We start from the raw sequence: 26,491 nt of genomic DNA on the forward strand, positions 1-26,491 counted from the left end.
GCGAGTTTTGCAACGGAAAACTTGACATTATTACACGTTCAAACAGCAGTTTAAACAAAAACCAACAGTCTTCCAAGTTCCAACAAACCGAAACCCGTCGCATTGTTGACGTTAATGAACTTCTTATTCCAGGCTACAAACATGATGTTCATACTCTATACTGAAAGCATATGTTTATCGGAAAACACAGGAAAAGAAAGGGGGGTTCTCGTCTCTCTCTTTCTTGAGTCTTCATTTCAACTTCTACCATGTTTGCCTTTGTTTTGTTGTCAATTGGACAAAAGCCCCGACGCGCTTCTCACCTCTGCAAAATTGTAGTCCTCATCCCGCTCCATTTATGAAAATATCAAACCTGCAGACATCATGAAAACTAAATCATTTTACACATACATAAACCCAACACCCGGTGGTCAGTATCATAATCCATAGCATTAAAGGTGAAAAGACCACTTTGAAATCAGAGATTGTTCTGGAACGTGTATGAAACATAATTAGACAACTGTCGGTTCATAAATTCAGACAGTTAACAAACACAAGTCGGAAAACTTAAGTAGACACGGCTGAAAACTAAACAATCATCACTTCAATTATATCAGAAATGGGGAAACACCTTTGTAACATCAGTTCATACAACAGTACCTGCATCAGTCACCTTGTGTTCTGCCGGCCTTTTATCCTTTTTCTCAAGTGTAATAGATTAATAGAACAAATAAATGTACGACGTAACGATACACTCCATATTTTAATTCTATCGTGATAGTAACAGTCTTCAGAGTTCAAAGTGCCTGTGACACAATTTCACCTTTCCAATTCCCCAAAAACCCCTCGAGGATCCACAGAATAGCAGCAAAGTTCAGTCACCAAACTAATACCATTTTGTATGTCTGCATAACTCTATTAACTAGAAGTCCAACTTCAACATGACCAGCAATTTTGATACAAGAGGAACAGTGTACAGGTCCATTCATGTTTTTTTTTTCCTTTCAATGCATTCAGCAACCTATTTTAGATCCTGGATTGCTCTGAAATGGCTCAACTCCAAACTAGTAGGGCGTAACTCTAAACCAAGCTACCTACAAAGCACGTTCAAATTATATCTAGACACAACATTAAAGCCTATAAGGCTTATACCTGCAAGACTAAAAGTTTAAACTGCCATACAAGAAAGAGAGAGGGATAGAGTTCCTGAATCAATCGATCACTACAAAACCCCTTGATTGATTCATTGAAAAACTAATGAAAAATATCATATTGTGCATTTACTACTCAATATAAGTATATAACAAATTCACAATGACAAAAACAAAATGGGCATTATTAAAAATGAGAATAAAGAAAATGTAAATGATTTCTTTTATTTGTTCACTATCTAGACTATTAAAGCTTCCAAAAAGAATCAAGAGAAGCAACTTACTAAAAAATTAAAAGTTAAAAAAGTGAACTGTAAATAGAAACTAGACATCTAAATGTTTGAGGTTAAAAGTTACTAATAAAAGATGTTTAGGTTATAAGTTCATGAGAAAATCACCTGTTTATTGCTTGGATCACTGCTTTCCTTTGTTCTTAGATTTTGAAGGCATCATTCCATATGCAATGAGCCTGGAAAGGGGTAATGCTGCAACCTTTTTGCTCAGCCTTCTTCTAGCGGTCCTGGATAATTTGCTTGTATCACCATTTGAGTCCTGTACTTGTTTCTTCCCACGTTCCTCAGCTGGTGTTGATGAAATTGAATCCTTCACATCATCCTTAATTTTCAACTTCTTAGCACTTTTTTTGTGATCCATTTTTCCATGTCTGAAAATTTCTCTGGCCCTCTTCTTTATCTCATTTCTCTTACTATTGGGTACCTTCCACTCCTTCTCCGCATATGGAGCAAGCTTTTTCAAAGATACATATTGATTTAACTCCTTTTCATCCATCACTAATACCTCAGCAGTAGTCAACCCAAATCTATTAGGCTTTATTTTAGCATACCTAAATCTAGTCTTCAAGTCTCCAATTGTATCCTCATAGTCTAATTTATAGTATTCATCCAACATCTCCTTTTTAGCTCTCTCCAAAATAGCTAATTTACGCTTTTTATCTTGTTTACCTTCCTCACTCAGTTTCTCTTCTTCTCCTTCTCCTTCTCCTTCTTCATCTTCATCACCATCCTCTTCTTTCTCTTCTTCTCCTTCTCCTTCTCCTTCTTCATCTTCATCTTCATCACCATCTTCTTCTTTCTCTTCCTCCTGGTCTTCTTCCTCTTCATCATTATCACCACCAGTCTCCTCTTTTAGCTTTAAAATCTTCTCCCTCACAGCTAAGAAACCATCACTAGACCCAGCACCATCCCAACCTTTGGGAAGTCCAAGTAACTCGTCCTCCTTATCAAAATCCGGTTTCTCAATCTCACCACCATCCTCATCCATATCGCTACAAAAGTCTGAGTCATCATTTCCATAATACTCATCATCAAAAGCTTTCTTCATCATCCTATCATACTCCTGGGGGTCAAATTCGTTCTCCAACTCCTTGGAATCAAACAAGGACTCCTCGCCCTCTTTGATCCCTGCAATCTTCATTATCTTCTTGACCCTGTCATCATTCTCCTTCTTCTTCAAATTCTTCAAATGCCTCAACTCCTCCTCCCTCTCCAACCTTGCAATCTCCATCCTCTCCTCCTTGCTCTTCCTCTGCTCCTTCCTTGCCTTGACCTTCTTCCTCACCGACCCCTCGACCTCCCTGGCATGGCCCAAAACCTGATCCCCTGCATTCTCCTGGAACCTATACTCGTACTCCTCCTGCCTCTCAATCTCCATCTCGTCCTCAGACACCATCTCCAAATCCTCATCCCTAACCTCAGTAGCACCTCTTCCCTGATTCCCCTTGTCCAACCACATCTTATTCTTAAAGAAGTCCCTGAGAAACCTAGCATTGTCATCCAAGTCTTGACCGAAATACTCATCCAATTTCTTATCAAACTCCTCATCAGCTTCATCCCCCACAGCACTATTACTGCCTTTGACTCTCAATATCTCCCCCTCATCCTCCTCCTCCTCCTTGGCAGCTGCTTCCAAAAATTCCCTCCTTATCTGCTCTTGCTCTTCACTGTAACTCTTGAGGAACTGCTTACCATCATCCTCCGGAAGTTCGGCACCGTCTTCTAATAAATGATTAGCCACTACATCTTTCAAGTAGACCTTTTTCTTCTTCTTCTTAGTTTTGCTACCCTCCTCTTCAGTCTCATTGCTATTCTTTTTCTTCTTCTTAGTTTTGCTACCCTCCTCTTCAGTCTCATTGCTATTCTTTTTCTTCTTCTTAGTTTTGCTATCCTCCTCTTTCACTAGGCTAGTGTCTTCAGTTTCATTACCAGCATCTTCAACCTCAGTTTCATCAGATTTAAATAGCTCAACCTCTTTGTTTTTCAAGATAGGGTCTCGATTCTTTACCTTGATTATAGCATCGAAGAATTCCAAGTCTTTCTTCTTGGAATTGGCTGCCAAAACGACGTCGTCGTCATCCTCGGAGGACGAATCAGAATCGGAGTGGTCGTCGTCGACGAGGCCTCGCTTCTTGAGATCCTCGTAACGGTGGAGGTCCTCCCGATTCTTGTTGTGCTCATAGCGGCGAGCGTATTCTTCATTGATTTTGAGATTCGGAGCATTCTTGTCTTCGGTCTCTGAGTCGCTGCCGCCACCGAAGAGCTGCATACCACCCATTGAGATATGTTGCCGCCAACTTTGGAATTCAGAAATTAGGGATTATTATCCAGTTAGGGTTCAAACTGTGCCACTCTTCAAATACGGGCGGCGTGCTTCTGCTTAAACCCTTAAATGGTCCGGAATCTACCTTTTTCCTTTTTCTTCTTTTTTCCTCTTGCATTTATTTTATTTTATTTTTAACTCTAGTATTGCTTTTATTAGTATGTTTCGGTAAAATACCATTCGTTATAATTTTACTGCACTCCGATACTCTATTACACAAACTCGTTACTCAACTCATTTATTAGAGTCAGATTAAGCTAATCCAGCGTCACTCTCTACTAATAAGTTGCAAAATGTAAAGAAATAGCCGCCCTAGCCACACAATATGCAGCATTACTACACTTTCTAGGGCGTAGCCTGATAGCTCCAACTACAACGATAAGGTTCCTCATAATCTATCTATAATCCGTGTTTGTGTTTGTTGACTTTGTTCAATCTTTGACAAGGAAATGCTTTGAAACCCAGCTCTATTGGGATGGGAACACACCATTCTTGCACAAAGTATATTCAAATCCAAGTCTAGATGATGATGTTAAAGGGAGAGAGAACATATTAAAATTAAGCTGATCGGTATCAAATTAAGAACAAAAGAACCAGGATAGGGGGACATAGTGTTTCTAGTATTCCTACTTCTAATGATTTACAAAAGACAGCCTCAGCCAGCAGAGACGACCAACACAATAACATTACAGAACACATGAAATTAAAAGACATCCAGCAAACTCTGAGTGTGAGTTCTCGCATTGCATTCCATTCAGCTATATAGGGTTCTTCCTGATTGTTCTAAGCACAATTAAGAATCACATGAGGCTCATGTATGTCCACGAAACTTCTTTACTGGGTTGTCACACTCTTTGCAAGATTCCGAGGCTGATCCACATTAAAACCTCTTAAAACTGTGAGATGGTATGCTAGCAGCTGCAACATGGGGGAACAAAAATGAGCGCATATAGCACAACTCCAACCCAAATAATGATAATATGTTTAATATATACACTGAAACGAGGACATTACCTGCAAGGGAACTATATTAACTACTGGTTGAAGACAATCCTCGAGCTGAGGAACTTCAATCACTCGACAAGACTCCCATTCCGCAGGGCAAACAGATGCAGCATCTCCTTTCGAACACATTACAATCAGACGACCTTTGCGGGCATGAAGCTGCTGAATAACTGATTGCTGCTTACTGTAAATCACAGAAGTCATAAATAAGAAAACCAGATCATTTTCAAAGCATATGCAACTGCTTCCAACTATAACAGGACAAACCTGAAGCAAGCATCACGGGTAGCAATCACAAAAGTTGGGAGATTTTCATCAACTAAAGCCAAAGGACCATGTTTCATTTCACCGGCAAGTATTCCTTCACTATGCATGAGTGCTACTTCCTTTACCTTCAAAGCACCCTCCAAAGCCGATGCATAGTTGTATCCTCTCCCAAAAACAAGAAGTGATTGCTCTGCTATCAATTGTTTTGCAAGATCCTTCATTACCTGGTCAAGCTTCAGGACCTCTCTGACTTTGTCTACAAAGAACATCAAAGGGCATTCATTTTTAAGCTTTCTTATAAGTTACTTCTTGAAAAAGAGACGGGAAAGGAAATGCATTCTAGTAACATGGTAAGAAAAGAAAAGAAATGGAGCTTACTGGGCAGGTCAAATAAACCGTCAATTATAGCCTCTCTTCTTGCTTGATTGGAAATTGTGTCACCTCCGATTGCTAGGGCAAGCATAGCCATCACCACTATTTGACTTGTGTAAGCCTATTCAGGATGGTGACAAGACTGTCAATTATAAATACAAAATCACCTAACAAGGTAGAGAAAAATGAAAATTTACCTTGGTGCTTGCCACTCCAATCTCAGCACCAGCATTTATATGAACACCACAGTGTGTGTTACGGGCTATTGCACTACCAACGGTATTTGTTATGCCAACACATAATGCACCATTTTCTGAAGCATATTCCAATGCACTCAAAGTATCTGCTGTTTCACCAGATTGACTGACAAACACAGCTGTATCTTCTCTGTAAATAGGTCCTTGCCGATCCAACAGATCACTAGCAATTTCCATTGTAACAGGGATACCTATTTTTTTATGTGTGAAAAATTAAAGATCAGAAACAGCTACTTTACAATCAGAAAAAGATTTCAGGCAGACAAAAAGCACTCACCTGAAAGTTCTTCCAAGATAGGTCTCGCAGCTAAAGCAGCATTGTAGCTTGTACCACAGCCAATGAAAACAATTCGCCTGCTTCGCCTAATTGTTTTAAGGTGGTCCTTCAGTCCGCCAAGGAGAACAGTCTTGGCTTTGCAGGAACCACCACGTAAAAGCCTACCCCTCATTGTGGTAGTTAGAGATTCAGGCTGCTCATGAATTTCTTTCTGCATGTAGTGTTCAAAATTTCCTTTATTTATTTGTTCAACCTCCATCTCAAGAATGGACAATGCTCGTTGTACTGCTGCAACTTTTGAAAGGCCACCATGCTTTTCTTTATCAAACTTTAGGATTGACACGTGTCCATCCTGAAACAACCACCACGGCGGCCAAAAGTGAATAACTTTCATGAATTCCTACTTCAGGCTTCGGAAGAAATAAGTACAAATACCAAAGAAATCAGTATTAATAATAACTTGGCATGACAACATATTGGTATGGTAAAACCCAAGGCCCTGAAGCTCCAAAAGGTCCAAGACAGAATGAGGACTGAGGACATGCTGAAGGAAACTCGAAAAAAGAATTTAAAAGGGCATCTTACATGCAACTTTCAGTTTTGAGCATCTGTATTAGAACAACTAAGAAATAATGGAAGGTTACAAAAGAGTGATCGTTATAAAAACAAATAAAAGTACAACAGTAGGTTATGTAGTTCCTCACGAAGTGTGCTTAAATTTAATAAAAGAAGATACTGAATGAATTACCTTAAGATGAACCACTTCACCATCCTCAATCACCAAAACCTTTTTGGTGTGTTCAACTACGGCATTTGCATCACTGGACAAGAAGAGTTCTTTAGGATGCCCACTTTTTGAAAGGAAATTATCATCATGAAATGCAGAACCATTGCTAGCATTTTCATTAAGTTCCTGACATTAGCAAAAGGTCAGCCACGCCCAGAGAGGAAGAGATACAGACAGACAATTCAATAAGATTTACAACCAAAATGAAGCATTCTAGACACAGCAGATATAGATGATCAAATTATGAGGCTATGATTCAGAACAGACTCATGCTATTTTCACTAAAGAAACTATGCCAGACACAACACGCACCAAAACTAGCTAAAGCATTACTAAACAAAAATCTATGGACTATAGGCATAATTAAAGGTTTTAGCCTCAGGTGTTACAGTATATATGACAAAAGCAAACCTACTTTCACACCAAGGAGCAATGGACTGCCACGTTTACAAGCAATCAACTCATTTGGATAATGCCAGCTTTTAAAAATCAGCGCATAGGCTCCTTCAAGATGCCTCATAACCTCATGCACTACTTGACTAAATGTGATAGTCTGGTCACCTGTGACATAAGCAAAATATCACTTCAGCAGGTTGTGCTTTGGGGAGTATGTGAAAAGATTCAGATAAACATTCAACAAAACAATATAATCAAAAGGAAATTCATTTGTGGGTATATTCAAGAAGCCATGACTAGCTTTATATGCTACCTGCAACAAAACTACGTAAAATTCATCCTGTACAGGAAAGTGAAAATATAAATTTTAATTGAGCATTTCAATTCCTATTGTACAAAAGCACTTCCCTGCCATTATTTTTGGCAAATAGAGATGAAAATATGAGATATTTTCTCCAATGTAACTAAGAAGCCTTATATATCTAGAATAAATTGAACATGTTAAACCAGAATAAATGGGAACCTTTTACATTCTGTAAAATCTTCTATTTAACTTTAAAAAGAATTGAACATGCTAAACCAAACAAATATCAATATTATCAGTTGATGAGATCCTTTAGCTAAAAACAATAATTGTACGAATACAGATATTACAATTGTGCATGTGCAAAATGTAAAGCTTAAATTTTGGACTCCAAGTCATAACAAATATTTAGGAAGCAAAGCTTTTAACACACTTCAATGACATGTTAACTACCTTCTCCTTCTTTAGCTTTATCAAAGACATATTTGGCAAGCTTTGGAATAACTTCTGTGTCTGTTTCAGATTGAAAGGTAAATCCATGCCGAACTAGAGTGCCCTTTAAGGCCTGAAAAGTAAGCAAGGAAGTAATATCAGCACAGACCATTGTTGACAGAGGCCGTTAGGCATATAATTATAAAAGAAAGTAAACCTGAAGCCAATTCAAAAGCAATTTAACAACAATAAAGAAAACTTTAGATAAGATGGGAAAGAATCTCCAACAACTAAAACAAGACAAAACAGTAAAAAGGAAGGTATATAAGATCTCAACAATAAACATAGGAGTCAGCTCACCTAAGAAACAAAAATTCATGACCCCCTCAACTATACATCAGACAAGTAGTAATCCGTTATTTATAGTGTTGATGAAAATGATTAATCTTAAAAGCAAAAACAAAAACAAAATTCTGAAAAAAAAAAATACACCATTTAACTGAAATCATAAAACAAACCTCGTAATTAGTAATAACTCCATTGTGAACGACCAAAAATTCATTTCCAGGATCAGAGCTCTGAGGGTGGCTGTTCCTTGGAGCGGGCTCTCCATGAGTGGCCCACCGGGTATGTGCTATTCCAGCATGGTGAGAGAAACATTGCTTCAAATTTAGGTCTGTTTCAGCCACCTCTGAAAGTATAAACAAGTTGGAAATGTCAAGAGTCTGGTTCTTCTCTAAGTAAAGAAACAAGACAAAAATTGCAGAAAAGAAGAGAGGTAGTGCGCTCTTTCATTCATCAGTTCATGCATGACAATTACTCACCAAACGGTGGGTAATGTAAAGCTGGCATTTCCATAACAAGCTCACTCTTGTATACACCCAACTAAGAAAACTTGTTTGAGCTTAATTGAATAAGAAGGAGAGAGGCATAACAATTTATTTATGACAGTAATCGACAACCAGAGCTTAGGTAATTCTGACCACCCGGAGCAGAATTAACTCCCAGCATTGACGGAACAAAATGCAGAATTGAAGAACAAAACAAAACAAAAAAGGTGTGACCTTGGTAGACGGATTTGACGAGCGACTCGATGTTTCCCTCCTGGCGGAAAACGAGAGAGGGAGGGAGAGAGGAGGTTTTGGGATCAGAGGAGGAATGATCGATCGAAATTCCGGCGGAATCGTATCCCCGGTACTCCAATCGCCGGAGGCCATTGAATAGCACCTGAAGAATATAACTCCTCTCTCGGTTCACGTTGTAATTCAGGTACGCAAATATCCCACACATTTTTCTTCTTCTGCTTCTGATTCTGATTCTTCTGAGCAAGTAATCGTACAAGGAAGAAAGTAACCTCTGACTTTTTCTGGGGATTTGAAATTGGAGGAGGGAGGATTTGAGACAGGGGACTTTGTAAAAATACTGACACAATGCGTGATCTAGAAGATTTTGAGAGAGGCCAAAGCTCAAGGGTGGTATTGTCTTTTCGCATTGCATCAGTGTGCTACTATGGCCTCATTCCATTGGTTGCCAACGGGCCAGCATTAAGGGTACGACTGCAGTTGTAGCTGCCGATTAGGGACTTTAACGTCCTTTCGAAGTTTACCGTGGGGGAAAATTTCCAACTTGGGAGTTTCCTGGAAGTGTTTTGGTCTCAGCCTGGAAATGCTTCGTTGCCTACTCTGTTTGACTCTTCCGTGCTTTCATAATCTTCCTACATTCGATTTTTGGATCTATTTTCTTCCAAAGTGTTAGATTTTTCATCTCTAGAATATGTCAAATGATCCATGATTCTTTCGCTGTGATATAATGCTTCAATGACAGAGGAGCTAGCAGGGCACCCACGTGCATTGAACAAACTGCCACTCTGGTTGGCATTTCTTCTCCTGCCTCACGATTCCTCGTGACAAAAACCAGCAAAGAAATAGAGGTTTAACAAGCCATGATTACCATTTCAAAAGCTTTGCAAGCTCTTTGACATTAGAACAGATCGATTTTGAGTACAACTCCACATCATATACTATCGAGTACACATAATACAATTCAACTTGAGAATGTGATATACAGCTTTTTCTCTTGACAAGCCATGATCACTACTTCACCTCAGATACCTGCAATTCCTCAAAACAACCTGCAAAAAACAAAAAGGGGGTTTTAATATCCTCATCGTTGTTAAACAGAATATGTGTCACTGTATACCGATCAACAGATACAATGCCGTTTTCTTATTACAGATTAAAAATAGAGCAACTTAACGCAGCGATGGTATCAAATTACCTTTTTTTTTGTTGCCCTTTTGGTCATACTCTTCCATTTATCCTTGAGATAAGCTGCAGTACTTGAACAGTATGAACTATAATTTGGTCTGGGTTATATTTAGGGAGTTGTTGAGCGTGAAAGCCTTAACCCCACCGATTTCATAAACCTCTCTCTGGGATTATGAGGTGATTGTTCTCTCTAGATTCTTTCATTGGTTTGCCTGATTTGGAATCGATTTTATCTGCACTTCAATTTGATTTTTATATATAAACAAGAACCTGGTGCGTGTTCTAATTATTTATGGGTTACCTCTATTAAAGGTAGGTTCTCCACAACTAGTTACAAAAGAAAGGGAATCATTTTCGCTGACAAGTATTTGCCAATATAGGTTGAGTGATTGTCATCCCCAGTTCATTGCTTCATTGACATGTAGCTGTAAGTTATCTAGTTTTTCCTCATGGTGCAGGTCAGGCTTTTTCCCCAGTGGACATATTTAGTATTATATATGATTTTGCTAGTAATCATTTTGGGTTCATATCAACGTACTATGGTTCAATTTGAGAGCAGCTCTTTTTATTCTCTGCTATGTTGGAGATATTCATTGAATCATGTCTAATTGACAATTGAAATGAAAAAACAAGAAGAGAACAATATGACCTGTGCCAAGGTTCAAGATAGTTTTTCATTTTCATTAATGGTTTGATTATTTTCATTATATTGTGTTGGCAAAAGGAGAGTCAAAGACTGTTCTTAGTTGGCAAAATGTGCAATGAATGTTATCTTTCATTTGGTTGTAGCTAGGTTTAACCTACTAGGTTGGTACCCTGAGGGCCTGAGGTTCTATCGAGTATATTATAGTTGATTGATTGTTCTATGATGATAAAATCCTGGCAAGCTATTCATTATTTTATTTATTTTTAAATCTGTTGTTAAATGAATCATCAGTTGAGCAAGCTAAGTGTTATCTACTGTGATTGTAGACGTTACTTGAGCAAACCAATTTGGGTAAGCTTCTCATCCATTCGAGTCTGCACAACAGTAGATAGATAAATCACAAAGAGTGAAAGACAGAGAGGTCAAGGTGCGACCTACAGTGAGGCAACAAGTGTATGGCATTGAAAGACAGTGAGGTCATATGTAAGACACTACCACATTAGCGTGTTTGTGGACACATTTGGAAGAACAATTGTTGGATGAAATTGTCGGAATGGTCCAGTATTGGAACACGAAGAATAGGCTCGTTGAAAATAGTTTTATACTAGAATAGGTGCCCGCGCCTTGCTGCGGGTGTTCAAACAAAATCTGCAAGTTTGGATGGCTAGAAACTTATGTTTGCAACTAACATTACCATTAATGTGAATGTTCTGATAATGTGCAAATATACAATACAACTGCTGTTGACAGAGCTTCTCAAAATATATTGTTCTACTTAATAGGCTAACCTAGCTACATTTGATCTGTCTGCTGAAAAGAGGTGTTGATGTTCGTCACCACATATCAGTGGAGGCTCTTCAAAATGGTGCTCACAACCTCGACCACTTCATTAAGAACTTGATTCCTTAAAGGCTCTTCATTCCAGGCCCTCCCATAGAAGACCAGAGGATGCTTGAGCTCGAATCGCACTCACACATGAATACTATCTCAGCAATAAGATAAATTTACCTCTGCAAAATGCAGACTTCATTACATCTTCAGCAACATGCATCACAAAATGGTGTCTTTAGTCCTGTTTCTGGAACGTGCTTTAAAAAAATATTCAAACTTAGATGTGAAAAGTTATTAAGTCAATCTATTCCAAGTATTTGCAGGATGACACTTTTTTTTAACATGTGTTTATCACCTTCTCTCTCAGCATCTGTCTTTCTTTAGGAGTTTAGGGAGCTGTCATGTCTAATACATTCTGCAGGGAAACCTCATCATACAATAAACCAATCTCAAATTTCAAAGAAAGACACAATCAGTACCTATGTTGCTAGAGTTATTAATAGTTAATCATTAACCACTCAAGTTCAAATGTTTTGATTCAAAATGATATGAATATTTGTTTCATGTTTGTATTTGTATTAGAAAAAACTGTTGAAAGCAAGTGCAATTGATAAGAAATGAATTAGTTAGCTTAGCTTATTACCCAAAATAAAAGCAAAGCACATAAGCTAGCTTCTCCAAGGCCGGCCCTCCATCAGCACCCCTCATCTCCAAGTATCTCTTCAACCTGACCTGAATTATTGGAAAAGACCAACATTGCAAATATACTATTAGTCAACCTAAAGGTGCTTATGATACCAGGAAATCTATGAGTTAAATTCCCATAGCCACTCCCAAATAACAAATGTATACCAAAAGACATTTCTAAATAAGCTTGATAGCCAACGGCAGTGATGTGATCAAGGAACTACATGTATGTTTTAATATCCAATAAAATAGTTAACTAAAAACTATGGTCCTTATGATACCAAGAAGTCTATGAAGTAAAAATTCCTATAGTATCTCCAACATAAGGAGTCACATTTCTAAATAGGCCTGGAATGCAAAAAGGTAAAGCTGGTGCCACAAAACCGTACTCATATAATTGCAGAACTATATAGTATACTTTTTTTCCAGTAAGGCATTCACCTCGAACTAAGCTTGCGTTTTCACTTCAAAGTACTATACAAACTGAAATTTTAATACCTTAATTTTCCATTCACTTCCCTGACTATCTCAGCAGTCAACCTAATACCCAAACAAACCCCAAATCCAAAATTTGAGTAATAAAGCCATTCTACCATGGTGTTGATAGACTTTTTGTCAATTTCTCTTATTTCTCTACCTTATTCTATGCAACAGAATCACTATGCCATATCCATGTAAAGATAGGAAATTTATATACATTATGTTTTTTGCTTTGCAAAGATATAGGATTCTATTTGTGAAAATCATGGGCAAAGAAGAAAACCAAAATATTACCATCAGACCTTGTGCTGCTTCTCTTATTCTTCAAGCCTTCACTCTATTTGCTGGAGCTACACGAAACAAAATTCACAAAATATTTACATGACCTCCTTCATCAAGAAAATCCAGATACATATTATGTATAATGAAAGTAACCTGCAAATTTGATATAACCAAATTGTATTGCCAAAAGCATTGATGTACATAAATATGCAGTTGACTAATAGTTCGGTTTTGCTTCCTCTCATGGCTATAATTTAATCAGGAAATTAGAATGCTTGCTTAACAATAACTTTGCTGCAGTTTATAGTTAGGCATTTATGATTCTCTGCCTACACAATCGTACAAATTTAAGCTCTATATTAATCCAGAGAATTGTGGATTAAAGTTATGTTTAGGCAAATTTCATTACAGAGAAATATGTACCTGCAACTTGGCTATACCAAACAGAATGATACTAAACTCCACTGGGAAAATACTATAATTGATAGCCTCATTGCACAATCTGCAGCCACAAATAGATATTGTTGATTAAAAAATTTCTGCTGACTTAACATTCAATAAGAGTATAAAATACAGCAAACTATTGCAAGAATGAAAAAGGAACTCTAATTTGCTTACCTCAAGACCCAACTCAATCAATTTATTGATAACACCCAGCTGCAACATCTCACCAGCTCAGTCAACTCTCTTTCGACGATATGTGCATGGCATTTTTCCTGTAACAATAAGCAAAACGTATGGTTAAGTCAAAACCCACATATTGATCAAGAGAAATCTGAAACTTAAACTTGCTACTTTAGACAATGTCTATGTAATCACACTCTACTCCTTAAGCCTTTTCAAATACCACTTACAATCAGATACGAATCTTAGCAAAAGCTAAACTACTCTAGTTGTCTCCCACTACTGATTGCAAGCATGAAACTTTGAGTGCATTTTGAACTACACTACTCAAATTATTATCCAAAAAACAAAAGAGAAAAAAGATGTAGTTTTCACCCAGAATAGGGAAAAAGAAGAGAGAGAGAAAAAAAACAGTTGGAGTTAGAATAAGCATACAACAACACTGATGATTATATAAACAGTACATTACCATAATTGGAATTCATCTAAAACAAAAGTTAGAGAAATACATGCAGGTTTCAGTTAAACCATTAGTACAGTTTGTAAAAAGCCATCTAATCAATGCAAAGCTATTTGTGTGATACGCCAATTGCAGTTAGAATTTTTTATGCAGGAGTTCTCATACATTAAGCAGTTTCATGTATGATGAATACTATATACTGTATTTTTTCTTGCAGTACAGTCCCTGAGTTTTTTTTGTAAAACTATAATATTAAATGTTGCATAGTACTCGACCAAGATATGTTTTGCTTTATGACTCTTCCCCCGCAAAAATTATACTATTCATCTACAATAAAAAGAATTCATCTGCATATATCTAAAAAGTTTTGAAAAAAAGAACTCAGTAAATGAATTCAAGTTGTAAGCTTCGGTTACGCACATGTCAATATGCACATTCCAGTCATAAAACAGAAATAGAAGAAACAGCAAGGAGAGCAAATGGTACTGAATGGCATTCTAAAGACTATAATTTTAATTCATACTTTTATATTAGCAGGGTATGGAGAAGCAAACAATTATAACTAAATCTGTTGAAGTTTAAATGGTTTTTTTAGCTTCTTTAATCTATATTCTCACTCTTTCGTGCTCACGACTCTCATAAAAGATAACTTTGATTCCTGTTTTACTTGATTTTCAGTGAAAAGTTTTCTTAGATCTATATAATTTCAGCTTCCTTAGGAATAACCATATTAAAATAAATTGTAACAACACTGGGTCATTAGATTTTGGTTTCACCTAGTTTCTAAGGAAATAGTTAAGCCAAATATGGTTATTCCTTGCTTATGGGGCAGTAGATTTTGGTTTACTTTCTAATGCCACTATTCTGGTCCATCCATAAGTGTAACAGAGCTTTAGCTCTATTTGATTTCCAAAAATGAGAGATGACTAAACCAAATATAGCATACATAAACCAAATATAGCAATACTGCCACCTCCCATTCCTGTCCATTTACATCCCTAGCAAATGCAAACAATCAGCAAAAAAAAAAAAAAAAACAATCCAACTTTTCAGCAGAGTAGTTGTCAATGTACGAAAACCTATTTTGAGAATCTGCAAATCGAAACCTTGTAATACAATTGAATGGAACAAATGGTGGAAAAAAAAAAGAACAAAAAAACCCAACAACTACCTACCTGTACATGCGAAGAACCCAGCCAAAAACGAAGAGAAAAAGAGAGAGACAGAAGATCGCGACAATGAGCCCAACACCTCCTGCTTTCCTCGATCTAATTCCAATCTCTGTCTTCCCTCTCGTTTACTAACATGAACTCCTGCGTCACCGAAACCCCAAATCAGTCACATGCAAGGAACAAACAAACCCTAAATGGAAAGAAAACAAACACGATCACAGCATGCATAACCTATTCTCTGCAACTCTGTCCCAAGAAAGCAGGGCTGAGCGAAAAACAAAGATAAAGAAAAAAGGTCGCGTCAACCGAAACAAACCATAAAAGGAAAATAAACACAATCACAACACACAGCACCTATTCTCTGCAATTCTCTCCCTCTCTTTCACTCTACCAACAACAGAAACGCAGAGATCAGCCAAGAATGAAGAACGGGAAGAAAGATCGCTTCTATCTCCTCACCGCGTTTTATACCCTGGCCAAACAGCAAACCGCAATTAATCAAAGAATGGAGGGCAAAACCGTAATTTCACAATTCGGCTCGGCTGGAGCCGGCACTGTTCATAAGCCAATGAACAGTTAACTGAGAATTAGAAGATTACTAGATACAGTTTCCCGCGCGTTGCGGCGGCTGTTAATATGATACTAATGGAACTGAAAATGAAGCAGACAAAAGTTTTGTCCTCAAGGAGTAAAGATCTAATCTAAGGGGTCTGCAAGGAAGTTCAGGCAAAGTTCAATTGGTAGTGTTGTTTAGTTGGATGCGAAATTGTACTCAAGGACTCCCAACTGAACTTTGGTTGAACTTCCCTGGAAACTTCTTGAATGTCTCCTGGACTCCAAATAATGTGCACATTACGCGGAAATTTGTGCTTCCGTGAGCCACAACCAAAACAAAACCATTATTAAAAGCAGAGCCATTATTAAAAGTATAAATGAATAAATAAGGATATAGATTGAAAACAACTGTTTTTTCCAGTTACACAATCAGATGAAGTAATGCAACTATTATTTGATTAAAAAACAGAAACCCCAGCAACATACTAAAACAAAAAGAGTTAAATTACTGTCCTACTCACTATCGCCCCCATCTTCTTAGCAACTGTAAATCTGTAATACAAAACGGCACAATCTAATTGAGTCTTGTTTAACAAATCCAATATCCAACTACTTAAAGTATCAGAAAAGAAGAAGAAGAAGAACCAAAAAGCAGATTCGACCATCTAAGATTCTGAATAAAGCTATTCAAACACTTCTTTGACGTCAATCACTCTGGCACAGACCGAAAATCAAAAACTTACCTTCAATCACTGAAATCCCAAACCCAGCAACACTTCTTCTGTTTTCTGCAACCCAATTTCAAAAAACAATACAAACAATCAATAACCAACAATATAGACCCTTGGCTTTATTCAGAATCTGAGTTATATGAAAATAATAAAGCACAACTACATCAATTGAATGAAAAAATTACAGCAATATTGAACAAAAAAAAAACGGCACTGATTATATGTGTAACCAGCAGTAACAAAAACAAAAACATGACCTTCAAACCTTCAATCCTTACTCATATCCATAACAACCAATCGCTCTATATTGCTATCAATTTTATCATTATTTTCAAGAACACAGAGTCAACAATTGAAAATCAAAACCTTACCTTCAACCGCTCCAAATCAATCACTGAAATCCTAAACCCAGCAACACTTCTTTTGTTTTCTGCAACCTAATTTCAAAGAACAATACAGACAATCAATAACCAACAATATAGATCTTTGGTTTATGATGAAAAGAGCAGATGTTACTTATATGAAAATAATGAAACACAACTACATCAATTGAATGAAAATATTACAGGAATATTGAAAAAAAAAAAAAGGGCACTCATTATATGTATGACCATAACAACCAATCACTCTATGTTGCTATCAATTTTATCATTATTTTCACTACTACATTAAAACAAAAAAACACACTTCACTTTATAATGCCATATTTCTATATTCTATAAGCATAGATCATCATCCAATTGACTTAATGTGATAAATCAACATTTATCTGCTAAAGAGTTTCTGAATACAAAATGTCCAAAGTTTCTAAGAATACAAACTCAATAGTGGTATGAAGCTGGTTGTGAAGCAGCCATCACCCTAAACTCTTTCCAACACCTGAATTTAGGTAATAGTGCTAGTCATTCAGAAACCAAAAGCTTCATAGAATTGTGATTTGATTTCAATGTTTTCATCGTGTGATCAGTTTATATATGTGACATTTAGGCCATTCTTTGATTCAGAGTGTATAATGTGCAGTGTGAATTTAGCTTGGGCTTGGCAGATTCAGAGTTTTTTTTTTTTCACTTTTGACTTGATAATTACCTTTTTGATTGAAGATTTATACTGTATGCATTAGATTCATAGTAAATCCATGGATATATAGGTTAGACATTCACAAAAATTATTAAAAATTATTAGAAAAAGAGCCTATTATAAATATCATGGATTGGTGAAATGTATTATATCATGTATTCTAGCCAGACCCAAATGGGTGTACTGATTTATATTTTTTCATTGCTGAGACTCAAATTTGCATTTCTTCAAATTGGATTTAGAATATTCAGTTCTTCCTCTACATTGTATTTTAAATAGAGTTTAAATTGTATTTCTTCAAATTGGATTTAAAACATTCAGTTCTTTCTGTACAGGTATTTTCAAGTTTTTACTGTCAATAGACATACCAATGTTAGCGAGAAAAGTTATAGCATCAAAATAGGCTAAAGAAGAAAAATGCAAAAAAAAAAAAAAAACAGTGACTAATCATAAATGTAGATCTAATGAGTGTCAATTTTTTTTGTGTGTGTTTTTTGGCTTTTGCTTCTGATTCCAGTAGTATTGTGTTATAGTTAGTTTTGACAGTTGTATAGTGTTCACTCCTAGGAAAGGTTGTCCGCGTGTTGCTGCAGGAGTTATGATTGTGTGTGAATTGTTTTAAAAAGTAAGTGATTGTATGCATAAGGACATGATTGATTTTTTTATTGGAATGAATGTGTGATAAAGAGGATTGGCCAGGTACCAAAGGAGTGTCCTGTTATTGCTAAGAATTTAAGAGACAAAGTTTTACTGCTGTTTCTGAAAACACCAGAGCTGCTAAAGTGACATCTATATTTGGCTGTGTGACTAAACAATTGAGGCCCTAAACCATAAGCACGTGAAATGTAACCCAAAAAGGGTAAACAATTGGCTGTGTACCGTAAGCATCTCTCCATACAAATGAAATGTAACCCAAAAAGGGTAAACAATTATTGAAGCCAAGCTTAAATAGAGAAATGAAGAACTGCATAGTCTATTGTAGTTTCTGTAGAGCTAACCCAAATGATTACTATATGAACGAAGCTTTCAATATTTGATCGCTTTTCTGCAGCGTCATTTGTTTTCTTTAATTTGTAGGATGAGGAATTTGGTGTATTTGCTGTTAAGATCAATGACATATTGGTTATTGAAGATAATGATATCTCAGATGATAAAGATAATGACCAGGATGATGAGCGGTAACTGAATCTTTTACTTATATTATGTAGTACAGCACTTAGTGTGTGCCATGCTTTAACACAGTAACTGAACCATGAAAATATGGTTTGACATGAACAATGTAATATAAAAAGTGTCAATTATCATTTGGCAACTCATAAGCAAAGTGATAAAAGAAAGGAACAAACTTGAAGCAAAAACAGTAAAACCAAAATAAGCAATGATAATGCAATTACTAAAGCATTCACACCGAATAAATTCTAAGAGATCACTAAAAGCTTGAAACAGAAGAAAGCAACGGATTTGCCAGTTAGAATACCTTGTGAAGCTGAAGGAGAGCTCATTTTCCCATTTATCTTCTTCAATCAGCAAAGCTAAGCACACTGCAAAAATATCAATACACATCGTTTAGGAAAATTTATTGAAAGAAAAAGCTGAAGAACCAAATATTTATTCAGCAAATACCTGAAATCTATAGCAAAAGATTTTGCATTTGTTAGATAGAAATACGATATGAACCAAGTTTGAAAAACATGTGAAAAGAATGACTCCTTAGTGATAAGAAATATTAGAGGGTTCAATTATATAGAAAAGAGTAAGAAGGGGAGGTGGTTCTATACGTAAAATCAATGTATGTATTTGAGTTTAGAGGACGCAAAAAAGGTGGCAGTGTAAACAAACACACCTGCCAGTACACAAACATAATGCAGTAATCATTTGTCTTATTAATCATTTTGAAGCTTATGATATGAAATTTCAAATGGAAAGAGAAAGCCTTACCAACAATGTTTGAAGACATCAATCATAGTATAAGGCTATATCTGCTTGATGTTTGTGGAGCTCTATCAAAATTGAAAATGCTGATTTTCTGTAGAATGAGTGAAACAAAAGTGTTAGCTCATGTTTGTTTGTAGTATGGGTAGTAGGAAAAGATATGTAGTGTATACTATACTTACATAGATAGATTTCAGTGCTTCTATTGTCTACATACAACAATCCAAGTACTGCTTTGCATAGAACCTACACAACCAAAACAAAAGGATTATTAAAAAAAAGAAAAAAAAAATTCTATAAATTCAAAACAACAGATACATTCATTGAAAGAGCACTCAGTTTTTTCAATGTAAAACAACAAAAGATAGTCTTACAACTATAATAGCATTCTTTTCACCTTCTCATATTCATAGCCACACTAAATTCAAAACAGAACAATCCAGTAATGAACAATGATGTCAACAGTGAAACCAATAGTAAATCATATGGAAATAAATACACTAATAATTAATCAAAAAACAATCCAGCTAACTTTTCTATCTGTAACGTGATCTTCTTTTCACAGCTCTACTGACCTTCTATTAGATTTTTACATGATTATACGTCTTTGGCCTATCATAAAAAGAGGAGATTTTACATATATTACGATGCTGAAGCACAACCATCAAAACAAATTATCAGATGAAAGCTGATTCGATTATTATCACTGAAACACACATATGTGTAACCCCAGCAGAAAAACTAACTAAAAAAGAACATAACAGCAACAACACACATTTCAAAACCTCCAATCCTTACTCCCCCAACGAAACCCAGATCTATAACAATCATTTGTTTTCTGAATTACTTGCACATTTGGTCTCTATCTTTTCTATACACTTAAACCTCCATACTTACGCAATACCCACCTATGCACTAATCACCTAAATGCCTAAATCTATGATAGCAAAACTTCTACTCTTTCTTTGACAACTATCCCTCACCTCCTCTTATTTTCATCGAAGGTGAATTCGACTCTACTATACTCTGCTAAGAAAAAAAAGAACATAACAACAACAACAACACGCATTTCGAAACGGCAGAAAGAAGTCAAGAACTAACTTCGTGCTCGGATGATGAGGTGAAAATCCCCTTTCCTGACTATCAGCTCTCTCTCTCTCTCTCTCTCTCTCTCTCTCTCTCTGTAGAAAGCACAAAACACACACCCGATCTCTCTATCTCTCTGTGGATCGTTCTTGATATCTCTCTGGATTGCTCTCTATCACACTCGACCTCCTATCTCTCTCTGGATCGTTCCTCTCTATCTGTAGATGTAGAAGTCTGGAAATCACTTCTGGAAGTGGCAGGGCTGCAAAAAATTTCAAGAGAGGGCAAAAGCGTCACTCCATTTGGAGCCATTTTACTGTTAAATGAACAGGAGAGATGAACACCAACCCTCCTTTAGTTTGACAGCTGATTAGCTGAATGACAGGGATGTAATTTAAGGGGAAAATGGAGGGCAACGACGTCAGTTTACTGTTCACTCAAATGAACAGGCCTTATGAACAGGGCTTTCTGGCTTTCTGCTTTAGATGTATGTATAATAAATATGCACAGGAGACCACATGACTTAATCAAGTGAAGTCTTCAAAGTATACAGTAGTACCCTGAATTTCTATAAGTTCCCTGTAATGCTGTCAACAATTTCAGTTGTCGTTCGCACGTACCTTGCAAATTTGCTGCTTTGATTCATTCAAAGCTACCCTTTTGTCTTTCAAATTGAATGGTTCAAGAACCAAATTATAAACCGTAACAACAATGAAGATGAGCAAAATGTAACTGAATAATGGTAAGAAAAGACAAGGTCCGTAGATCAAAAAGGGATAAATGGTGCCACAACCATGCAAAAATAGACTATACATATATACACAAGCAGGGATCTCTGCAGCATTACTCAAAAACCCACAGTAGTTGTACAAATTTTGGTTCGGCAAGAAACTACATTGAAAAATTGTAAATACACAAATTCCAGTGTTGCAGCATGCCGACTTTATTTTGATGACAGTTTTTTTAGCAGTATAAGCAAGCAGTACCATAGTTTTCCTTTGGACTCATAACCACGACAACCTTCGTAAATCTCCTTACCCAAGTGTGATGCCAAGCACTGCATAATCCTTTTTTTTTTTTTTTGGGATAGAGCCCTAGACAAAGAGAAACAAATGAACTATAATACAGAAAATAGTGGCTTCTTTAAAATTTAGAAAGATGAGAATGTCATCACACTCCACCTTGAGCTATACTCCTTTCTAGTCAGTTGCCTGATTAAACAATACAATCTCTTTACATCAGTCGTATAAGTACACCAATTCACATGTTTTGAGAGCCATTGCAAATTCCAATATGCTTATGCAAAACTAATGTAATAATGTTGACACAAAGCCAATATATGATAACTTCATATTCCTATTAATTCAAAAGTAGGTTATGTTTTATTATCAAAAGCCTCGATTTTTTGGGTTTTCTGCTCCAATCTCTCATCAGTCACCCTCATTTCAGTTTTAATACTTTTACACAGTAGCTTAGCATCAAATCTATAGTTCAGATTAAGTATCATTACTCAATGCACCAAAATGGATACATTTCTCAATACTAGAGAAAGAGCCATAGACCAACATACCCTTCCGCATGCTTCAAGTACACATAATACCAACAGCATGATCCCAAGCCGGCATTGCGATAAGTTTAAATGAATCATGTTAACGTAGTTCCTGAATTTCTATAATTCACTGACAATTGGAGAAGAACCAATAAAACCCCTACCTGAAGACACCAATAAATAGTTGCATAAACTGCAAGAAAGGGTGAATACAACTTGTTAGAGTTGGCTCTAAACAAGGGAAAAGTAATTTGTAATGGATCTTGGAAATTCAGAAACAGGGGCCTGTAACTTAATTAATATGTCACCTACACATGTACAATGGCAAATCAACAATAAAAACAAACTAAGATTGATGCCCGCGCGATGCTGCGGATATATCATTTATGCATTATAAGATAGCAATTACAAACATTAGATGCATTATAAAACGACATATAGTATTGTTATACAGATTCCAAAATCTGGTATCATGACCATATTTGTATTTACAAATTTCAAAATAAGAGATGCTAACCAATTATTTCAGCAAAACATGATTAGACTCAACCAAAATTTTATATGTTTGCAATTACAACCAACTACTTACATTAACTCTTTAGAGGTGTCCTCGGTTGATTCCGTCATGTCAGTCGCATCAATGGCAGCAGGAAACAGCTCATTCGGCATCTCATTTGAGGGGTTGTTGCTGGATGTCAAAAATAATGATATCAATAAGGAAGGGGAGTAACGGATCAAATGCAGAAATTTATAGCTGAATTGAAACACGAGGGTTCACATATAAGCAAGAATGTAGTTTAAGATCTTATGAACTCTGTTGAGATTAAGAATTAATAGTATTTCAAAAAACCAACAGAATGACAACTATAAACAGACATGAATTGAACTGAAAGTAATGGAATCTGGATGAATGTTTGAAGTTCTTGAAGTTTATCTAAGTTCGTTTGTACTACATCATCTAGTGATATTATTCTTGATAGTTGTGAGGAAGAATGCATACAGGTGTGTTGGCTCAGGGCTTAGTTCTCTTATAAACCATTTACATGAGACATAATGATCAGTGATCAATATGAAAACATAATCAATGCAGACCTACTTAAAGTCAAATAAAAAGAAGACAGAAGTTCAGATCAGATGATACGCAAGACAGAAAATCTTCAAGGAGCAAGCAAGGTACAAACTTTGATACTGATATACACCAACCAAATTATTCAAATTCAGCAGCGCCCTAAAAAAAAAATCAAAATCAAAATCAAAACCAAAGAGAGCTACAAATGCAAAGTTTACCAATTATGTATGCTAAAGTGCATGCATGCATGAGTAATAAAACTGAAGCAAGCAAAGCAAACAGGAAAAAGTTGAGATACAAAATTGTAGTAAATATGCACCTTTTACCCAGAACCTTGTTTCTCTTTGTAGGCTTATGACTGTGCAAATAATAATAGGATGATGATGCTAAATATCACAGCAAAAAACCACAGCACACGAACACAGAATTTTATAGAGGTTCGACAAAAACTTTGCATACGTCCTCTGTGTGATCTCTCTTGAGAATCACTAGCACTATGGAGAATAACAACTTGATTACAAGTACTTATTGAAATCCCTATGCTAATCCCCAACCCCTTTGCTAGATCTCTCTATCACCCTTTGCTCTCCCTGCCCGTGTTTATATGTAGCTGAGAACTCTCTGAGATCTCTTTTTGATCTCTTCTCTGATCTGAGGACACATTATATGAGCTCCCTGCAGCCCTATTTATAGATTATAGGTGCTGGTTACAAACATATCACATTAGGATTCCTAAAACTATTAGAACAAGGAAAGAGAGCTAGCTTTCCTATTCCTAACTAGAATAGAACTTACTTTCCAGGTCTAAATCTATAGGAATAACTCTTCCTATTCCAAAACCCATTAGGATACTAGAAGAATTCCTGTGCGCACTAATCTTCACTTACCCATCTGGTTTTGCCTTGAATCCTAATCAATTTAGGCATATCAACGAGCCAAATTCACAACAAAAATAACTAGTGATGAGAGATCAAGCTGCAGGGCACAGGAAGAAGGCATCTTAATCTAAACAGAAAGTCAACGCGCAAGGTATAGATGGTTGTATACTAAGCAGGTAGCTCATTATGGTTGTGTAAGATCTCCCGTTTGCAACAAGCCTGCACAATACCTAAGCTGATCTGAAGGAGTTAGCAGACCAAAGTTCTTTCTCATATTCCTCTTTTACTAAGGTTACTTAAGGTCAGCGCATATACAAAGAATAGCTAGATAGCCAAGCCTTATTCTACAAATATATGCATATTCCTTTCTAAGGTACACTGATACTTTTATATTAGTTGCTATATGTCCTAATATATAGAAAACAGCTAGCTAATATGGAGTCTATATGGATCGAAAATTCGAAATACATATTACGTACACAAAATCTTCTAGTTAGTTATTTTGCTTGGTCATAATGTCAGTAACTCCACAATGAAGAAGGTAACTAATATTATGAACAATAGACACATTGATATTTATATTAATCTAGTCGCATATGCAAACCAATGAAGAAATTAACTATAGTTTCATGAAGGTAGTTTCAAAATGTAATTCTCACAAACACATTTCGACAACAACAATTCGAAAAATATCTTTCACTTAATTAGCTGCATATTACACAGTACATGCACACCATGAAATCAAAAATAACAAATCAAGCTAGATAAGAGAGGTAGACTAATGAACATACGCAGGAGAAATGTAGACTAATCCTGACATATTGTTGCCTGTAACATATAGCCTCTCATGATCATCAGCATGCTCCATAGCATCTGCATCTTTCTTGAACTCCGCCACCAAATGCCTGATCACATTGGTGTTGCCGTATCATATCAGATGACGTGGCCCTAATTGTGCAAGAGGAGAATGTAATCCGGTGGTAGAATAAAAGCCACAGAGAAAAACAATAGCATATCCTTATCTAAATCCAAATCGTAAATCAGAAATTCAAAAGATATCCAGATCCGAATACCAAACATGTATATCAACAGAGGCGAGATCTAACAAGTTACAAACCTTACGCATATGAACAGGTCATGCATGACTCGGAGACAGAATCCAATGTTGACTTCTGGCTAGGGGAAGTGCCCGGAGAGCAACGATCACTGACTGACAGATCTGACGACAACCAATATGGCTGTGCAACTGCGATAAACTACAATCGAGGACTTAGTGGTCGAGATTTTGTTCACCTTCCTTCCGCTGCATCAATTTGGTGGGTGAGTTAACACTCGCCGTTGGACGGAGGGTGACGATGGCGGTGGAGGGAGGAGAAGAGGAGGAAAGAAAAAGAAGGACTCTGATGCACAAAACTTTTGGGAGGGAGGATGTAGCTGTTGTGCTGCTATACCCTAAAATTGGTGGGCAACATCATCATATTTGCTACTGAAGACTAGCAACCGTCCCTATTGAACTTATAAAAGCCACGGAAGGTGTGGCGTACCCAATTGTGCTGTGGCCATAGGCCATATTTCTAGTAGTGAGGAATGTTTGCATCGAGAGTTTCGATAATATTTACACACATATGTATAGCATTGGAGAACCTTAATGACAAACACAGAAAGAAAAAAAAATTAACGACACGAGGATGATTGAAACAAAATTTTGATATCAGTATTATTATAAAGAGAACATAAAGTCATAAACCCAATTACGACTGCCAACCCTTCTTTTTGGAGTTTCATTCACCAATGGAGTACTCCTCATCAACTATTGCTCCTCGACTCCTTAAATTTCATTGACAAATGAGCTTGGAATAGACTCAGTTATCCTGCCCCGACTCATGAGTTCAGGCTCCAGTATTACCTTGCATAATCTGGTTCATCGTCTTGTACAGTTTATACGGCAAATAATTTCTATATAGGCAATGAGTCCCCAGAGCACTCAAATTTTCAAGGGATGCCTTCCTTTGGTGCTCCACCATACGATCCAGCTCACTTTTCAGCGTCACATCGTCATTCACAAATTCTTCCATTATCAATTCGCCTATTTTCTTCAAATCTTTCTTGAGTAACTCCTCTGAAGGTATATTAAGTTTTACCAAATCGCTTGGCCAAATACCTAACCAATACATCAAGGGACTGGCTAAATTTTTACTGTCATACGCCATATTCACTGACCCGTGCTTGACAACTGCTGAAATCTCAATGCCCGATGGATCACAGTCTACAAGGCAGAACGCTGGTAGCTTGAAATCATCCATTAGTTTTTTTGTGAGTTGT

The 26,491-nt window shown here is 36.6% G+C and overlaps 3 protein-coding genes and 3 long non-coding RNA genes across 16 annotated transcripts in view; 1 reads left to right on the forward strand and 5 right to left on the reverse strand.

Moving 5' to 3' along the window:
- Positions 1 to 2: 2 nt before the first annotated feature.
- Positions 3 to 3,800, reverse strand: LOC112195080 (protein KRI1 homolog). 4 transcript variants are annotated; one of them, XM_024335432.2, is made up of 3 exons: positions 3,263 to 3,800; positions 1,529 to 3,211; positions 3 to 352 (listed from the first exon to the last, which is right to left on the reverse strand). In XM_024335432.2, the coding sequence occupies exons 1-2, from the start codon at positions 3,699 to 3,701 to the stop codon at positions 1,545 to 1,547; spliced, it is 2,106 nt and encodes a 701-aa protein (XP_024191200.1). In that variant the 5' UTR covers positions 3,702 to 3,800; the 3' UTR covers positions 3 to 352; positions 1,529 to 1,544. The 4 variants fall into 4 exon arrangements, with proteins under 4 accessions (XP_024191200.1, XP_024191199.1, XP_024191198.1 ...); XM_024335431.2 differs by having other exon boundaries at positions 1,529 to 2,153; positions 2,196 to 3,800; XM_024335430.2 differs by having other exon boundaries at positions 1,529 to 3,800.
- Positions 3,801 to 4,273: 473 nt separating this feature from the next.
- LOC112193651 (glutamine--fructose-6-phosphate aminotransferase [isomerizing] 2) lies at positions 4,274 to 9,267 on the reverse strand. Its single transcript, XM_024333875.2, has 11 exons — positions 8,908 to 9,267; positions 8,362 to 8,534; positions 7,865 to 7,976; positions 7,127 to 7,272; positions 6,673 to 6,837; positions 5,925 to 6,276; positions 5,588 to 5,838; positions 5,397 to 5,511; positions 5,019 to 5,274; positions 4,761 to 4,935; positions 4,274 to 4,664 (listed from the first exon to the last, which is right to left on the reverse strand). The coding sequence occupies exons 1-11, from the start codon at positions 9,131 to 9,133 to the stop codon at positions 4,581 to 4,583; spliced, it is 2,055 nt and encodes a 684-aa protein (XP_024189643.1). The 5' UTR covers positions 9,134 to 9,267; the 3' UTR covers positions 4,274 to 4,580.
- A 615-nt stretch (positions 9,268 to 9,882) lies between these two features.
- LOC112193324 overlaps positions 9,883 to 26,491 on the reverse strand; it is a 31,486-nt gene continuing 14,877 nt past the window's right edge. The window contains exon 5 of one of the 2 annotated variants that reach the window (XM_024333426.2): positions 9,883 to 9,974. In XM_024333426.2, coding sequence (XP_024189194.1) covers positions 9,937 to 9,974 — 38 coding nt within the window. In that variant the 3' untranslated portion in view covers positions 9,883 to 9,936. The remainder of the gene's footprint in view (positions 9,975 to 26,491) is intronic. The other variant, XM_024333425.2, reaches the window with a different exon arrangement.
- On the forward strand, positions 10,198 to 10,722 carry LOC112193327. Its single transcript, XR_002933874.2, has 2 exons — positions 10,198 to 10,287; positions 10,423 to 10,722. It is a non-coding gene; the product is annotated as an uncharacterized LOC112193327 (long non-coding RNA).
- LOC112193326 lies at positions 11,429 to 20,983 on the reverse strand. 7 transcript variants are annotated; one of them, XR_005808335.1, is made up of 14 exons: positions 20,689 to 20,983; positions 19,770 to 19,833; positions 19,594 to 19,681; positions 19,133 to 19,196; positions 16,950 to 17,015; positions 16,591 to 16,635; positions 15,647 to 15,764; positions 15,296 to 15,433; positions 13,655 to 13,752; positions 13,460 to 13,538; positions 13,049 to 13,104; positions 12,231 to 12,319; positions 11,943 to 12,002; positions 11,429 to 11,834 (listed from the first exon to the last, which is right to left on the reverse strand). It is a non-coding gene; the product is annotated as an uncharacterized LOC112193326 (long non-coding RNA). The 7 variants fall into 7 exon arrangements; XR_002933868.2 differs by having other exon boundaries at positions 11,429 to 11,844; XR_002933867.2 differs by lacking the exon at positions 11,943 to 12,002 and adding an exon at positions 15,524 to 15,557 and having other exon boundaries at positions 11,429 to 11,766.
- LOC112193322 lies at positions 22,261 to 25,010 on the reverse strand. Its single transcript, XR_002933848.2, has 3 exons — positions 24,961 to 25,010; positions 22,812 to 22,910; positions 22,261 to 22,415 (listed from the first exon to the last, which is right to left on the reverse strand). It is a non-coding gene; the product is annotated as an uncharacterized LOC112193322 (long non-coding RNA).

Source organism: Rosa chinensis, chromosome 3 (genome assembly GCF_002994745.2).
Source record: "Rosa chinensis cultivar Old Blush chromosome 3, RchiOBHm-V2, whole genome shotgun sequence".
NCBI classification, from domain to species: domain Eukaryota; kingdom Viridiplantae; phylum Streptophyta; class Magnoliopsida; order Rosales; family Rosaceae; genus Rosa; species Rosa chinensis.